The sequence below is a fragment of the Anabrus simplex genome, chromosome 3, assembly GCF_040414725.1.
Source record: "Anabrus simplex isolate iqAnaSimp1 chromosome 3, ASM4041472v1, whole genome shotgun sequence".
NCBI lineage: Eukaryota > Metazoa > Arthropoda > Insecta > Orthoptera > Tettigoniidae > Anabrus > Anabrus simplex.
This window is the reverse complement of record NC_090267.1, coordinates 160,690,709-160,709,686: the sequence shown is the minus strand read 5'-3', so window position 1 is coordinate 160,709,686 and position 18,978 is coordinate 160,690,709. Positions and strand designations below refer to the sequence as shown.

Sequence of the window (18,978 nt, the reverse complement as noted above, 5' to 3'; positions counted from 1 at the left end):
TGAATGAATAAACACTTCTCTCCCAGTCACGGATAACCACCGACTGAGGAGAGAGCATTCGAGTCGATGGATAAATGCATGGGTGGATTCATAAATGAATGCATGAATAAATATACAGGTAAATATAGGTGTATATTGAGTTTTGAGCAGATATATACCGCCATGAAGGCCCAATATTATCCAAATGAACACTATGTTTAGTTTAACTTTCCGTCTTTTTCAATAGCGTTATTCATTATGACCCAGTTCACATCGTACATACTTTAAATAAAGACGAAACGGAAGTCCCGGAATTGGATTAATTTGTGGTGAAAACTACATCCAAAATGTATCTTAATGAGTAAGTATCACGATTTCTACTACAGCCATTTATTATTATTATTATTATTATTATTATTATTATTATTATTATTATTATTATTATTATTATTATTATTATCTTCTAAAATACGAATGAATTATGTATATAGCTCTGATATGTGGAAAAGGTTTGGAACTACAACACGTTACTCTTTGCTTCTAACGTTTTCATTCGTAAAAGTAGGCTACTGTAATTCAGATTATTTTATTAGCTTCCGGGCAAATATATCTTTACAAATAAATGACTGTCAACTCATTTTCGGCATTAAGATAATAGGAATATTCAATATTGAGATTTTTGAAATGTAGGTATCAGATAAATTTCTTTCTCAGGATTGTTGTTGCAGGTGTCTCTTCAGCTGCTCCATCCGAAGTTCGGGTTTATCGGCCACTGGTGTGGGGGTGTTCTCATCCGCTCGCAATGGGTAGCGACGGCTGCGCACTGTTTTCACAAGTAAGATACAATATCATATCATTCATTTTATATTTTGTACATTTCAATAAAAGGAAAGATAAAGAATATATAAATAATGGAGATAAAGTACACATTCCCCAGCTTGTTAAACTGCGCGTCTTCTCTAAGGCCATCTATGTAAACACACTTGAACTTGTGAACTCCCAGAAAACTTTTATCTTTTACTGTCAGAAGTCTCTACCATGGATTTATTTGCTCCCCCTCGTGGGCTAAACTCTAATTATTTCAATGAGTAATGTTTATTTTTTGAAGTTTATACACCTGGTTCTGAGGATTGTTTTTTTAATGTACCGAAGTTGTCAACACTTCAGCTGGTTTCTTCTCGATTGTAATCAACCTATCAAAAACGTGGAAATATTTTCTCTAGCCAATTAAAATCGGGAGTGTGTATAGAAATCCAGCCTTTCAGTAAATAGTTCTGGAATCTCCCCCTTATGGTACTATAAAAGCAGGGCACTTTTGGGCCGTATTGTCTTAATTGCCCCAGTGTTCGAGGAGTGCGACATAACCTAAGGAGGCAGGGGCGAGGCCTGCGTGAGGAAGATACAGCGGATCAAGGTAATGGCAGATTTTACCTAGACATGTGATAGATCCTGCGGGTAGTTCGAGGGGAAAGTTATGTGTAACCATTTTCTTTTGTCATTAAGGCCATTTAGTGTGGGCAATAATGCCCCTGTTTATTCGAAAAATATTTCTGGTGTTAGTTCCCTTTGGAAAAAGTAAATTATATAACTGTTAAGAAATAGATAAACCCACATCGAGGCAACTGTGTATAAATACTTTAATGTGAGGACAACCATTAGGATGTCAGGTGGAATTTGAGTGCGCCATAAGAAACTGTTGTCTCTGCGAGGATGGACTATGGTATGTTTGGAGCAAAGACTCCCATGGAGTGTAGATGGTCGGAAAAAATCTTGCTCTTATACATTTTGTATCTGTCAAGAGTAATAAGTCGCTATGCTATACAGGATGTACCAAAACTCGACGGCAAAAATTTTGGGAATGGATTCCACACATAGAGAGAAGAAAAAAAGTTTATGACAACATGGGTCGGGAGACGTATACTTACAGATTTATTCAAACTTTTGTACATTTATACGTAAGTCTGTAACGACAGCTGAAACAATTTGAGCGTATATCAGAGAAATTGTTCAAAGTGACGACCTTCAGCTTGAATACAAGCCTCCGCTCGTCATCGCATGGAGTTACGCACGCGATCAAAAATGCCTGGTGTAGTGCGTACTGTCTGAAAGGTTGTCGCAATGCGCTCATATAAAGTTGCTTCATCAGGAACAGTAGTTGCATACACGAGAGTCTTATCGTGTACCCACAGGTAAAAGTCAGGGGTTTAAGTCAGGTGAGCGTGATGGTGGCCAAGCAATCGGTCCTCCTCTACCTATCCAGTGCTCGGAAAAATGGGTATTCAGGTACCTGCGGGCAGCAGACTGAAATGTGCGGGAGCACTATCTTGCATGAAAAACATTTATCGACGAGATACAAGTGGCATGTCTTCCAAGTAATCAGGCAATGCATTACGCAAGAAATTCCTGTAGTTCTGTCCAGTAAGCATATTCGGAAGAACGTAGGGTCCCAACAAGGGATCACCAACAATTTCCTGCCCAAATGTTAATGGCGAACCTCTGTTGATGAGACGATTGGATGATTGAATGAGGACATGTAAATTATTACTAAAATTAATATGTGTCACAGAGTTTGAATAAATCTGTAAGTATGCGTTTTCGGACCCATGTTGTCATAACATCTTTCTTCTCTCTATGTGAAGAATCCATTCCTAAATTTTTGCCGTCGATTTTTGGTACATCCTGTATAGAGTAACTGCCTACTAATTACTACTAGTTTTTGTCCCTGATGTTCGGACTTCTAAGTCTATTATATTGCTATACCTGACGAGATCATTAATAACCTGTTATCTTTATCTGCTGTTCATTCAGATTTTCTATCTATCAATTTTAAACAAGAAAAAAGGAAAGAAATAAATTTTCAAAATTTGTTGTGTTAAGTGTTGCTCTAGTTAATTCCTTGTCCAGCCGTTCAACCCAGGCACCTCTTTTCCCTCTGTGAGCCTCGGAAACCTCGCATCAAGTGGCCGCAGAGCGTGATTGAACGGGTCTGGACAATGCCCGTTTGACTACTTTTTATAAATTCTGGATTTGAACACTAGAATTTTTTCTGATTTTTCAAAATTTTGTCAAAATTGCATTAATTACGTCTGGCCCTAGAGAGGTTCTTGGTCCTTGGTATTTGCGCAAGGAAGGGATCATATATGAATTAGCTATAAGGAAGGTTCAGTCTGGTGGCACGGTTGTGACAGATTCGTCTAGACCAGGGCCATCCAAAGAGCGCTCACCGGGCGAGTTGGCCGTGCGCGTAGAGGCGCGCGGCTGTGAGCTTGCATCCGGGAGATAGTAGGTTCGAATCCCACTATCGGCAGCCCTGAAGATGGTTTTCCGTGGTTTCCCATTTTCACACCAGGCAAATGCTGGGGCTGTACCTTAATTAAGGCCACGGACGCTTCCTTCCAACTCCTAGGCCTTTCCTATCCCATCGTCGCCATAAGACCTATCTGTGTCGGTGCGCAGTGCTCCGAGCGCTTTGGGGGAATGTAGTTTCGGTAGGGGTGGGAGGAGCTTGCCTGGCTGAGCGTGTGGTCTGCCCGCCGCGCCGAAGCGAGCAGCCGATCCATCAGTCGCTAGTCTAGTCCAATGCGCTTTGTTACAGCGTGTAACTAAATCAGTTTCGCAGCTGTCATGACTGAACATCATACAAAAAAAAAGGAGTGGTGAAGCAGCAGCCCTTAAAGCAGAATGGGAAAATTATTTTTTCTATACAGCTTATAAAGGGCATGCCAAATATTGAGTGCGCCACCGAGATTTAATGTATTTAAAAAAACACAATTTGGAACGGCACTACAGTGCCAACCACAGCGATGATAACGGTGATTTGACAGACGCCAGTCGCCAATCGAAGTTGAAAGAATTGAAAGAAAATTTCAAGCAGCACTATTCTGTAAGCATTATTGTTTTACTTTTAAAATGCCTGTTTACAAACGATAATGAAGAAATTATTCAATTATCTAAAGAACACTAAAATTGTGACTTGCCATATTTTTGTCTGACAGGAGATTGAGGAGAGTGAGGTCACCATTTTACGAGCAAGCTACAAATGTTCGCTGCGAATTGCCAAAGCTGGGAAACCCTTCACGGTAGGAAATTTAATCAAGGAGTGCCTAATGAACGTGGCGGCATGTATTTGTCCTAAGAAGCTAGTTGAGAAATTTGACAGAATCTCTCTTTCCCCGCAATCTGTGGCTCACAGAATAAACGGTATGGCTGTTGATATGAAACCGCAATTAATGGGGAAGGCAGCAGATTTTGTATTATTTTCCACCACCCTCGACGAATCAACCGACATTGTGGACACAGCTCAGCTCGTTATTTTCATTCGAGGGGTGGATGACGATATTTGGGTCACCGAGGATTTCCTAGTCTTGGTAGCTCTCAAAGACACCACTACCGGTATCGAAATTTCCCAAGCTGTGGAGGGTGTTTTTGAGTCAATGGGATTAAAATGGAAGCGTCTGACGAGCGTAAAGACGGATGGAGCTCCTGCTTTACGTGGTCTACGCACGGGGTTCCTCAGCTATGGCAAATTAAAAATGGCTGAGAGCGGTAGTACCCTTATGGCGGCGACCCATTGCTCGATACACCAGAAGGCAATCTGTGCAGAAGTAGAAGCAGAAGAAGCTTAAAGACGTAATGGGAACAGTTGTGCGAATGGTAAATTTTCTTTGCTCCCATGGACTCACGCACCGTCAATTCAAAGAGGTCCTGGATGACATCGAAGCGGAGTATGCGGATATCCCGTACCATGCAGAAGTAAGATGGCTGAGCAAGGCGAAGGTGCTCCATCGTGTTTTTTGTTTGAGGAACGCAATATATACCTTTTGTGACATGAAAGGGTGGCCCGAAGTTCTTTTGCGTGATCCTAAGTGGGTGGCGGACTTGGCTGTTATAAGTGACATTACCGCCATCTGAATACTTTGAACACTTCGCTTCATGGTGAAAAGCACGAGATCTGCGATTTGGTGGAAAAATTCAAGTGTTCGAAAGAAAATTGTGGGAGAACCAGTTGCGTGCAAGGAACACAGGACATTTTCCATTGCTTAAAATAGTGAAATAAGGTGTCGACTTTGAAGAGTACTTGCAGGTAATTCGCCAATTACAAAAAGAGTGTGAAAAGAGATTTTCAGAATTATCAGAACTTCAAGCGGTGTTAGATGTATTTGTTTCACCATTTTCTCTTAGTGCAGACAGTGCTCCACAGCTATTTCAATCAGATTTGATTGAACTGCAGTGCAATGTTCGTCTTAAAGATCGCTTTCTAATGTCACGAAGTTTAGAATAATTTTACAGCGTCTTTCCGCAAGAAGAATACCCCCTTTTGTATAAACATGCATGTAAAGTTCTGTCAATGTTCGGCTCAACGTGCATTTGTGAGCGTTTCTTTTCGGTTCTTAAGCCTACCAAAAGTAAACATCGTGCAACGATGAGCGATAGAAACTTGCGCAATTGTTTAAGAATATTGTACCAAATTTGGAGAAGATTGTTTGTTCCAAAACGAACAGCTCGTAAAAACGGCTGAGTAAAAGTCACTGAAGGTCTGTACCATCTGTTTATATTGGTAAAATTTTGTTGAAATTTCCTCTGAAATATGTTCAAATTTCTGTGCAGACAGTGCAGACAGTGATTTCGTTTCCTACACATTCCATACATCGGAGTACCTTTCGATTTCTATATGCGGTGTATTGATTATGGCAAAACAGCCCTATCAATATGATGTCAACAAACCCACAAAAGCCGTCGGCCGCACGACTGCACGTGCGTATCTAGTCAGCGCGGTCCGAACATCGTCCGTCTGTCTCAGGTCTCGTCGCTGCCACAGTGGTGGCAGGGGAAGGAGCGCTAGTCTGACTGCCCACTGCTCCCCGAGCGCGGGCGCGCTCTCGGAGCGCAATGATTGGATGGCCCTGGTCTAGACTAAAGGATTCTTTAGAGTTTCCTACTGGTATTCCTGTTTGTGGAGAAAAGGAAGTTGGTGAGGCTTTATCCACGATCGCCACCAGTATTGCTGACATTGCATCTGTTGTGAGTGTTTTGAAGGATGTGAGCCCGCCGGTAACCAACTTAATCGTGTAAAGCGGGCGAGTTGGCCGTGCGCGTAGAGGCGCGCGGTTGTGAGCTTGCATCCGGGAGATAGTAGGTTCGAATCCCACTATCGGCAGCCCTGAAGATGGTTTTCCGTGGTTTCCCATTTTCACACCAGGCAAATGCTGGGGCTGTACCTTAATTAAGGCCACGGCCGCTTCCTTCCAACTCGTAGGCCTTTCCTATCCCATCGTCGCCATAAGACCTATCTGTGTCGGTGCGACGTAAAGCCCCTAGCAAAAAAAATCGTGTAAAGGCTAGACTGTTTCATTTTATAATAGAGTGGGAGATTTGTTGTCTCTTAAGCTTAGTGAAGAACATTCTGGTATGGCTAACTCATTGAGTCAACAAATTTCTGAGCTGTCCAGTAAAGTGAACCAATCCTTCTCCGGGTTTGTTAGTGGGAAGAGTGACTATGTTGCTCCATTAACTATGAATACGGAAGAGGATCCGAATAAGTATTCAGATAGTGGGAATCGGTTGAGCAACAACAAGCTTCTGTCCCATCTGAGCAGATATCCAATACTGTCGGCAATCCACAGCATCTTCCTCCATTTGTCATTACTAATGCCACTTTCGAACCACCTCACCCTCAGGTTGCCTCTCTGGTAATGTCCCCAGGCTTTAGCAGCTTACTTCAAACTTTAGCTATGTTGCTTAAATGGGTTTCAAGATTTTCGATCAACTCCACTAATTACGTCATTTCTTTCTTAAGATAATTCCAGCACCATGCTTTGGTGTTTGCTCTGTCACAATTCGACTCTTACAAATAGTCTACCCCTATATCTTATCAAATAAGATAGTTAAGGCTATATCTGAAACGCGTTCCGTGGAAACCTTTCATGCTCACTTGTTGGCTTACTTTATCCCTGCGAGAGCCCTGTCTTCATTAATCCAGAGATATTATTTCAGAGAAGAAAGGCTAGATGTAAATCTAGCTGATTTCATTCAGGGTATTAAGTTCTATGCAAGGGCATTTGCCTGCACTATTCTGAAAACAAATAGCACAGACCATTATTGAAGGCATTTCTTTATCTTACCGATCATATTTATGTTTGGCTTCCCGTCCTCAAACGTTAGAGAACTTGATGCCATGTCTGTTTCTGCGGAGGGAGTAAAATATGCCGATACACTACGAGTCGCTCTCGACCGACCACCTTCTTCTAATATTTCCCGCGGCCAGTATCCAGTAATCGGGAGATAGTGGGTGCGAACATCACTGTCGGCAGCCCTGAAGATGGTTTTCCGTGGTTTCCCATTTTCACACCAGGCAAATGCTGGGGCTGTACCTTAATTAAGGCCACGGCCGCTTCCTTCCCATTCCTAGGTCTTTCCCATCCCATCGTTGCCATAAGACATATCTATGTCGGTGCGACGTAAAGAAAAATAGCTAATATTTCTCGGCCACCCCCTCGTAGAACATTCACTCCTTGCAAATGTTATGCTTGTGGGCCTGGCGGACCATTTAAGAAATAAGTGCCCTCTATTAAAAATCAAAGGATCTAAAAGTGGATCGTCGCCTTCTTCAGGCTGTTTCAAATGTGGTTCATTTACACACTTAGCAAAAAATTGTAATTTACAGAATAGTACACCTTCTTGTTCTACTTCTAGTAACAACAGCGATAGAATTTGACTAGAGTGCCAGGCTGGTCCTCTTCCCAGTCTGTGTCTTCAGGTTCAGCGTCTTTTGAAGGTACAAGAGAGTGCTTAAAAATTACCTCTGATACTCACAAAAAATTTCCATTCATCAAAATTCACATAAATAAATAATGAACCTGTCACTACCCTTTTAAATTCCGGGAGTGTTGTGTCCCTGAAATGAAATGGCGTATGGCTTTTAGTGCCGGGAGATCCCAGGACGGGTTTGGCTCGCCAGGTGCAGGTCTTTCGATTTGACTCCCGTAGGCGACCAGCGCGTCGTGATGAGGATGAAATTATGTTGAAGACAACATATAAACCCAGCCCCCGTGCCAGGGAAATAAATCAATGATGATTAAAATTCCCGACCCTGCCGGGAATCGAATCCGAGACCCCTCTGACCGAAGGCCAGCACGCTAGCCATTTCGTCATAGAGCCGGACATTGTGTCCATCATTTCAGAAGAATGGTAGTCTTAGTTAAGATACTGTTGCAAATTTCCTGAATATGTTTCTGCCAATGTAAATTGTGTTTCGGCAAACTCTTTCCCTTTAGAAATTCTAGAATTCATCCGTGCATAAATGCTTATTTTTAAGTTTACATGGAAATTTAAATTATTTGTTGCTAAAAATGTGTTATCCCCTGTAATATTAGGGGCCTACTCCATTTCCCACTTCGGTCTGGTGCTTGATCTTCAAAAGAAATCATACACCTTCTAATTTAATAGTAATGTCAATATGTCCATTTTGACGTGTAATACTGCTTCATGTTCGCTTTTTCGCCTCCTCAGAGTAAGATGACGTTAGCCCATATGCATCTACCCGAAGATCAGGCTAACAACATTCGTAAATCATGTCAGTCACTGAATACAATATAGAGGTTACGGATTCGTTCCTCGTAAGATTTATACCTTATAGGTTGTCTCCGCCTAAGATAAAGGCTCACAAGGAAATCATCGATAAGAAGTTGAGCGATGGTATTATTCAACCTTCTATGTCGGCGTATTCTTGACCTATTTTATTGTGCCACAACCACAAGGTGGCTTCAGGCCAGTAGTTGATTACTGGGCGTTGAATCGTAAGATTGTTCTACAGTCAATACCCCTTCCCGACTTGCATTCATATTCACCTTGGCTTCCTGAGGCTAAATTCTTTACCATCTTAGATCTAAACCAGGCCTATAATCAGATACCTCTTGCGGATGTATCGAAATATCTGACTGGTTTCGCTACCGTCTGGAATCTCTACGAATACAACCGCGTGCATTTCGTGCTCCCCATGGGCGTGGCGGTTCTTACTAGACTGCTAGATAAGGTCTTTTCTGATATTAAATTTGAATATTTTTACCATTATTTAGATGATGTTATTTTCTCAGAGACTTTTGAAGAACACCTAGCACATCTATATACAGTAATAAAACGCCTTCGTGACGCAGGTTTGACTGTTAAGCTGTCAAAAGTATGTTTTGCTAAACCGTATATGCACTTCTTGGTGCATATTGTTTCCCCTGATGGAGTTTCGATAGATCATTCTAGAACTCAAGCCATCCGAAATTTCAGGCCTCTCAAAGATGTTAAAGGTGTTACTGTATTCATCGGTATGGTAAATTTCTTCAGAAAATTCATTCCAAATTTCCCTAACCGGGCTGCACCCCTGAAACCTCTTGTCAGGAAAGGTGTCAAATTTGAATGGGGTCCTTCTCAACTAGAAGCTTTCGAGGATCTCAAATTAGCCGCCTGCAACGCCCCTGTCTTGGCTATGCCGGATCCTTCTAGAAAGTTTTTTGTACAGACCGACGCGTTTTCATCTGCTGTCGCTGCGGTTCTTTTACAGGAATCTGAACTCGGAAGGCGACCCATCACCTATGCGTCTCGTACTTTGTCACCTCTAGAGGCCAAATATTCCATATAAGAATTAGAGGGACTTGCTGTACCCTTTGGCTTATAAAATTTCCGCCTTTACCTAGAGCATGTTAAGTTTGAATTAGAGGCCGACAATCAGACTATAAGTTGTGTATTAGCTAGGCCCCGTCGTACCGGACGCTCACCCACTGGGCTATCAGAATTTCAGCATTCCAGTTTTAAGTAAAACACATTCGGGGATCTGAGAATGTGGTCGCAGATGGATTAAGCAGAATGTTTTGTAGTGATCATATAAGTTCTTATGATTCGGAGGAAGGCCGTTCGCAATCTCTCTCCACACTTTCCGGTATATGTGCCATTCTTACCGATGCCCCTAAGTTATATACCAGAGCTGGCCACAACGAGGCTTCCGAGCCGCATGCGGCTCTTGAGTCAGTCTTGTGCGGCTCTTGACACCAACCTTAGAGTAAAATTAAATTGTATAATTAATGGAATCTAACGACCTCTTGCGGCAGGCGGCAGTCAGTAGCAGTGATGTGCGGCTTAACATTATTAGCGCTGTAGGTCAGTAGTAAGACATGGGAGGTGAAGACAGTTCCGGCGCCTTCCATTTGATAGTGCTTTGAGCGGGAGAGTGTGTCAGTGAGTCAGTGTCGTGAGGTTAAGCCAGTCGTGTTCACGTATCACTTGAACCTTCATTTTCATTCCTGGAAAATCTTTTTGCTGTTGATGTTGTGGGCGATGGCAGTCCTGTTTCATCACCAATAACAAAGGATACAGGAGCTGTAGAGTTGGAGCTACAAGAACTGCAATAGGACGAAGGACTAAAAGGACTCAAACGAAGTGGCATTTCTACCATAGAATTTTGGAAGAATGTTCCAGAAGAAAAATACACACTAACAAAACAGTGTGCCAAAGGACTAATCTCAATCTTTGGGACTACTTATGTGTGTTAATCACTGTACTCAACGATTAAATTCATTAAATATACATATCGGTCTGAACGAACTGATGAACATTTAAGTGAACTAGTGCGAACTGCGCTTACCAATTATCAGCCAGATTTCAAAAAACTAACAGCAAAAATGAACACTCAAAGAAAGCACTTCTCAAAAGTAAAATCTCATTCCTTGATGTGTACCTGAAAAATAATGTTCTGTGTAGTGTAGAAAATAAATGTTCCTTCATTTGTTATGAAATGAAAAACGTGTCTTATTTTATAAACCATTTTCTAAACATGCTCCCAATTGTTTGTCTCCTAAATTTGCGGCTCCCAGAAGTAAGGTCAGTGGCCACCCCTGTTATATACCATGGCATAGCGAAATACCAACGTGAAGATCCGGTGCTGACTTCAATTATTGAAACCCTTTCTTCTGGGGAACATGTTGTCCCTTATGTGTTGAGGAATGGGGTCCTGTGTTGCCCATCAAGACACGATCAAAAGATGAAAATTGTGACTCCACCTATTCAATATAACTGTTGAGTAATAGATAATCCCACATTGGGGCAACTGGGCATAAATACTTTAATGTGACGACAACCGATAAGTTGTCAGGTGGAACTTGAGTGCGCCATAAGAAACTGTTATCTCTGCGAGGCTAGACTATGGTATATTTGGAGCGCAGACTCCCATGTAGTGCAAATGATCGAAGTAAAACGTGCTCTTGTAAAGTTTGTATCTGTCAAGAGCAGCTCTTTGCTACATGCTGTAAGTAACTGCCTACTAATTATTACTACATTTTGTACCTGATGTTCGGACTTCTAATCCCCTTATATTGTCAGAGCTGACAAGATCATTAATAACCCTTTATATTTATCTGCTATTGGTTCATATTTTCTATCTATCAATTTTGAACGATAAAAAAGGGAAAGAAAGAAAATTTCCAAATTTGTTGTGTTAAGTTGTGCTCTACTTAATTCCTTGTCCAGCCATTCAACTCAGGCACTCCTTAACCCTCTGTGAGCCACGGAAACCCCGTATCAATAATAATAATAATAATAATAATAATAATAATAATAATAATAATAATAATAATAATAATAATAATAATAATAATAATAATAATAATTGTACCGGGAGGTACACATCTACGCCGCGCGTTCAAAATGAGCGCCTAAAAGAACTCCTCTATCTAGCAAATGTGAAACCAATAATACAACAAGTTAGAACTTTACTCTGAAGATGTCACCACTAAAATCTGATATAATTTTGTTATTGTGTTGTTTCCTGAACTGTGTGAATTTCTACTTGTTTTGTTTTCCATTCATCAAGAAGTTTGGACATTCTCTCATAGATGACACTACCAAAGAACTATGATCATGCACCCTGGTGCGAAGTGAAAGAACTATTGATTTAAAGAAGTTTTGTATTCATAAGTTTGTTTTACTAATTGATGTTCATTTATTTTTGGGTTGGCAATATTTATGTTTTCTTTCCGCCAGTTTTGAATCCAGCCAATCCCTAATTTCTGTAACTAATTTTCTACCAATCACAGTCTCCTTCTTCGATTTACAGTGTAACTTTTAAATTCACCAATAAAAGTGAGAGGGTGTAGCTAGTTTAATCTTGAATGATCTCGAACTTTCCCCGAGGGTTTATAAACTGCGGATTTTCACGTCTCTTGGCCAATTGATCGTCATCTGACCTAGTGTGTGTGTGTCAAAACAAGAGGCGGGCGGCGCCTCTTTCGTCAGGCAGCAGTACACCGACAAGGTAATGGCACATAACATCTTTATTTCTTGCTAGCTCCTTAGTTTAACCTGAGGGAAAGGTCCGAATCATTAACTATATAACCTAGTTTTCCTAAAAATGTAACTTTCAACCGGCTAATGTAAAAACTTCATAAAATCTTTAACTGTTAATCGGGGATAGAGAGTGACGTACCCTCTCGAGCTCCCCTTCATCTTGGTTTGAGGTGACTACGTTTGTAACTGGCTTTCTTCCTTTCAGTAATGCATTAATTTATCATTAAACGAGTCACCTCAGTAGTTTGGGAATAGCCCCTGTTTCCCCGGCCTAGTGCCCTTTAGGTTTTATGTGCTCATATCTAGGAGTGCAAGCTTTCGCCTCCATTCATTTTGTGTTCGGGCCATTTATTTAACCGTTTTTCCTTATACATGAAGGCCCAATAGGTTGGGTATTAAATACCCCCGTATAATCATTTTCCTATTGTAAATTGTGCCTTCAGAGGCCAAAATTATAAGTTGATGTTGCCTTGAGTAGGCTTGGAAAACTGAGAGCCTGTTAGCTCTTTTTCAAAGTTTTTGTAAGATTAACGAATGCCTCTTGAAGGCTAGATGTTGTAATTTTGGGGAGCAAGTGCTCCGTGAATTAGGGGATTTCTGCCCTTTGAACAAATTTGTGCTCGTCTGTAAATTTGAGCTGGGAGCTCAAAAATTGTAAAAGTAGGGGGTTGAAGCCCAAGAGTGTTAAAGTTCTGAATCTTGGACTTTTCTTAGTCTTGTTTCTAAATTGCTATTTTGTACCTGAAATGTCATTGTTATCTCACTAATTGAAAATGTTTTAAGTTTGTTGTTTTTCAAAAATATAACATTCAGTTTACGATTTTTAAATTCAATTCTTGACATTGTAGTTAGACCTATTCACCCCGGCACCTTCTTTCACCTCTGCCATCCACAAATACTCCGGAACAATAATAATAATAATAATAATAATAATAATAATAATAATAATAATAATAATTATAATTATAATAATAATAATCATCATCATCATCATCATCATGAAGTGGATAATAAATAAAAGAAAACCCATTCACCTGACATGCACACGATGACTCACACAACTCAGTTATAAGTTCCCACGAAATACTTCCGGCAGGCAGATTTGAATTTTTGAGAGGAAGTATCGTGCCGAATTTCCATTGGGAGATTATTCCGGAGTCTCGATGCAGTAACTAAAAATGAATGATTGTGGGAAATCGTTCCATTTAGTGGAATTTCATGTTGGGAACCAGAACGGGTAATAATTTCATGGAATGAGGAAAGGAAACGAAAATTAGAAGATAGGTAAGTAGGAGTGTTCGTCGAGAGTATTAGGTGAGGAAGTGTCATTAGGTGAAAATTCTACCGTTCATTTATGAGTATCCATTTCAATGTTTCAGAATATGGTGTAACATAGGCGCCATGTTGCAGTTGGAAGGCATACCGTATGCATGAGTTTTGTGCTCGTTGAAGTCTCAAAGCTTGTTCAGGACTTAGATTGACTAGTACCGTATCACAGTAGTCTAATTTTTTTTTTTTTGCTAGGGGCTTTACGTCGCACCGACACAGATAGGTCTTATGGCGACGATGGGATAGGAAAGGCCTAGGAATTGGAAGGAAGCGGCCGTGGCCTAATTAAGGTACATCCCCAGCATTTGCCTGGTGTGAAAATGGGAAACCACGGAAAACCATCTTCAGGTCTGCCGATAGTGGGATTCGAACCTACTATCTCCCGGATGCAAGCTCACAGTCGCGCGCCTCTACGCTCACGGCCATCTCGCCCGGTAGTCTAAAATTGAGAATAGTATTTTTTAAATTTTAATTTAAGGTTTTGACGAAAAGCATTCTTGTGACGTTTCAGAGGATATAGAGCTGCATGAACCTTTCTACATACATTAATTACGTGTTCATTCCAGGTCAGATTCTCAATGATGGAAATTCTAAGATTAGTTACATGTTTAAGGTACGGTACAGCAATGTCATTGATCATGATTGGAGGATGATTGGTATTTATTATTAGAAATACATAGCCTGTTTCCAGTCATTCGACCGGGTCAGGAATGGAATGAATGAAGCCCCATCTAGCGGCGAGGATAGGAATTGTGCCGGCTGCCGAAGCCTGTCGCACTCCTCTGGGGCAATGATTAATGAATGACAGATGAAATGAAATTATATTGGAGAGTGTTTCTGGAATGAAATATGACAGGGAAAACCGGAGTACCCGGAGAAAAACCTGCCCCGCCTCCGCTTTGTCCAGCACAAATCTCACATGGAGTGACCGGGATTTGAACCACGGAACCCATCAGTGAGAGGCCGGCATGCTGCCGCCTGCGCCACGGAGGCTCAGGTATTTCTTATTACATGTAATAATTTAGAGTTTCCTATAATAATACTTTATGTTTTACGAGGATTTAGGTTGAGTGATTGTTTTTAGAATAGGCGGTAAGCCTTTCAATATCTGAGTTAATATGCTGAACTGTTTCATTGATAGGACAGGTAAATTATGTCATGTCCAGATAGTCCCGGGGCAAATGCTTGTCCATGTTGCAGAACTTTCACTGAATTATTTGTTATTATTAGATCAAGAAGTGTGTAACTGCAGTTAGTGTGTTGGGTTGGTCCGAGGGGTAAAATGGTCATGTTATATGGTTCCAAACTATTACGAAACTGTCGAGTAGAAGCTGCAGTACACCAACAGTAGTCGGCCATCATTGGTTCATCCCACCTGCCCTGGTATCATCTTTCTGCCTCCTTGATGTCCTGGTGGAACCTATCTCCCATCTCTTCACTAACAGCCCCAAGATTTTCCGGAAAGTGATCGAGATGAGAATGAAGGAAGTGCAGTTTCAGACTCATTCTACACCCCAACACTTTCATATCATCCAACATAGTTTTCACTATTGTTTCGTATTGTTCAACCTTTACATTTCCTACGAACTTTGTTATGACGTCTCTTATTGAATTCCATGCAGCAAGTTCCATGGCATTCATCGTCTGTTCAAAGTTTCTGTCTTTCAGAAGCTTTCTAATTTGTGGTCCATTAAAATGTCTTCCTTGACTTTTGCATCATATGAATGTGGAAATTTGTGCTTGCAATGTACTTGAAACAGAGGCTACTTTTGTCCGAGGCCTTAACGAACTGCTTCATGATTCCCAGTGTGATGTATAGCGGTGGCAAAATATTTTTTGTGGTTCAACTAAGGCAGTATTTGTAACATTTTTCACACCAGGAGTCAAAACTTGTCTCTTGGGCCAGGAAGGTGTAGACCAGTGTTTGTCCCTAGCTCTGCTGTCCCATTCACATAAATAACAAGGGAATTTAGTGTAGCCTGCTTGTTGTCCTAATAGAACACCACACACCTTCAAGTCACTACACACATCCCACCGCTGCTCATGATATTTGATTTTATCTAAATTAGTTTGCATTGTGATATATTTTCTTTTAGTGAAACGGAATGTGTCACAGGAATCGAAGCTAGAATGTTTCCGTTATGAAGTAGTACATCGTTTAAGCTCGTCTTAGAGGAATCCACAAACAATCTCTATTATTCAGGATTGTAATCCCGGTTTTTTATTTCAATTGTGACCCGAGCAGTTCACTTTTTTCCTTCGTAAGACCAAAGTCTCGTAACAGATCACTCAACTCCGACTGTTAGACAATTGTACACCTACTGCATCTGCGGCAGGTGAAAAATCCATATCAATTTGCTCGTTATCAGAATTTGAGGAACCGTCAGAGTCAATAAAACTGGTAGGAGGAGAAGGTATTGGAATTTCCGGTCCATAATGTCCCCGTTTTTCCGGGTGGCTCAGCCGCTGAGCGAAAGTCCCAGGGAGCGGAACGTTCGCTAAACGGCAACGCAAAAGTTTTGAGGACAGGGATAATCTAAGGACTGACGACAAATCAAAAACACTAAAAATGGATTTTAACATTTATTAAAAAATTAGTAGCACTTTCCAAAAACCATCTATTATTTTAAAATCTTGGAATAAAATAATTAATTCTTCCCTGCTGGAATTCATCCGAAATTCTTCACCAAATTACAGTCTGCAAAGATATGAAACTGAATTTTACTAAATCGCATTAGAAAATTAATTATCTCCTTATTTGAGAAAATCCTATCTCAATATATCAAAAACCTGATTTTTAAATCATTAATTGAATTGACAATATTTTACTATTTACTCATAAATCAATAAAATTTTCACCTCACAGCAAAAATCAAATAATAATTTCTTTTGATTAAATATTATTCTGATAAGTTATTTATACTTTAAATTACTTAATTAAATTAGTTTGAAATCCTTCATCCAACATATTATATTTTTAATCTTGTATAAATCGACTCAATGTTGTGCACAACTCACAATGAAATGCTTAAAATTTACGATGTATTAGGTTACTCTTTTTACACTTTGTGAGCTTAGTTCATTGACATGATCCTTGCTTAAACATTTTCCTCGACGCACAAGATCCTAATCTATCTTATTTCACCATAAAATCGCTTAAAGATTTATAACTGAGTCAAATAGGCTCACCGCAAAACATAAAAAAATCGAAGAAATTTACGCATATTGCGCACACATATCATGAAGAAATATCACCATGAAAAATCATATTTACAAAATATCATCCATTCTTCCATCTCACATTCAAGCTTAGGTCCACGGCAATATTATCAAATAGATTTAACGAAAGCTAGCCCTTGATTTTTATTTTTGAAATTATTTGAAATTTGAGAAAATTTCCCGATGACGGTGTCATATAAGGACTACCATTACGATCATTTGACTTGTGATGGTATCAGGATTATCACTTTTCAATGAAATAGAGTAGTATAATACAGGGATTCGGCGGCCACCTCCACCTCAGGCTCCCAGTGGCCACCTCCACCTCCACCTCAGCCAGAGGCCTCCCAGTGGCCACCTCCACCTCCACCTCAGCCAGAGGCCTCCCAGTGGCCACCTCCACCTCCACCTCAGCCAGAGGCCTCCCAGAGGTCTCCTCCACCTCCCGCGGGAAATTTGAATTTGTAAACAAAGCCACGTGCTCTTTGACAGCTGTCATCGACAACAACGCATCGCTAACCTCAGTACTGCCATCTTGACGGGCCTAAACCTCAGTAGTGCCAACTTAACCTCACTAGCGCGAGGTAAACAAAGCCACATGCTTTTTGACAGCCACGTGCTTTTTGACAGATTTGTAAACAAAGCCACGTGCTTTTTGACAGCTGTCATCGACAGCAACGCATCGCAAACCTCAGTACTACCATCTTGACGGGCCTAAACCTCAGTAGTGCCAACTTACCCTAACTAGCATGAGGTAAACAAAGCCACGTGTTTTTTGACAGCCACGTGCTTTTTGACAGATTTGTAAACAAAGCCACGTGCTTTTTGACAGACAACAACGCATCGCTAACCTCAGTACTGCCATCTTGACGGGCCTAAACCTTAGTAGTACCAACTTAACCTAACTAGCATGAGGTAAACAAAGCCGCGTGTTTTTTGACAGCTGTCATCCGCCATCTTTAAACTACAGAGCACCGTGCTGCCCTCTTTCATCACCTATCATCGGCAGTGCTGCCATCTTGACAGACCTAAACCTTAGTGCTACCAACTTAACCTCACTAGCTCGAGATAAACAAATCCACGTGCTTTTTGACAGCTACGTGCTTTTTTGATAGCTGTCATCCGCCATCTTTGAGCACAGTGCTGCCCTCTTTAGCTACTTACCTTTGAAATGTGGTGGCGGATAATTTGAAAAATGCTTTTCGACAAGCAGCCATCTTTAATCCGGAGAGAACAGTGCTGCCCTCTATGTGGTGGCGGCAAATTGAAAAATGCCACGTGCTCTTGTTTGAAAACAAACTCACGTGCTTTTTTGACAGCTGTCATCTGCCATCTTTGAGCACAGTGCTGCCCTCTTTAGTTTGAAATGTGGTGGTGGTAAATTCCACGTGCTCTTGTTTGGAAACAAAGCCATGTGCTTTTTTGACAGCTGTCATCCGCCATCTTTAATCAACAGAGCACTGTGCTACTATCTTGCGGGTAATTTCATCACCTGTTATCCGCCATCTTTAATCCACAGAACACCGTGCTGCCCTCTTTATGGCTACTACCTTAAGCACGTAGTAGCGGGCAATTTGAAAAGTTCTGTTAGCTATCATCCGCCATCTTTAATCAAGAGAGCACCGTGCTGCCATCTTTAGCTAGATACCTTTGAAATGTGGTGGCGGCAAATTGAAAAATTCCATGTGCTCTTGTTTGGAAACAAACTCACGTGCTTTTTCGACAGCTACCATCCGCCATCTTTAATCAACAGAGCATAGTGCTGCCCTCTTTAGTTTGAAATGTGATGGCGGCAAATTCCACGTGCTCTTGTTTGGTAAACATAGCTATGTGCTTTTTTGACAGCTGTCATCCGCCATCTTTAATACAGAGAGCACCGTGCTGCCCTCTTTATCGTAGTAGATGTAAATTCGTCACCTGTCATCCGCAGTGCTGCCATCTTTAGCTAGATACCTTTGAAAAGTGGTGGCGGATAATTTAAAAAGAAAAATTCTACAGCAGCCCTCTCTCGACGCTAATTGCGTAAGATGGCGGCTATACATGACTCCTTAAGGGTGCTTACGCAAGATGGCTGCTATACACAGGTTCTTATGAGACGCCCTTGGGATGCTTGCGCAAGATGGCAGT

The 18,978-nt window shown here is 41.0% G+C and overlaps 1 protein-coding gene across 1 annotated transcript in view; it reads left to right on the top strand.

Annotated features, from left to right (window-relative positions):
• The window catches only part of LOC136866711 (chymotrypsin-like elastase family member 2A), a 172,864-nt gene that overhangs the window by 93,362 nt on the left and 60,524 nt on the right, over positions 1-18,978 (top strand). The window contains exon 5 of the mRNA XM_068226817.1: positions 708-814. Within this exon, the coding sequence (XP_068082918.1) occupies positions 708-814 (107 nt within the window). The remainder of the gene's footprint in view (positions 1-707; positions 815-18,978) is intronic.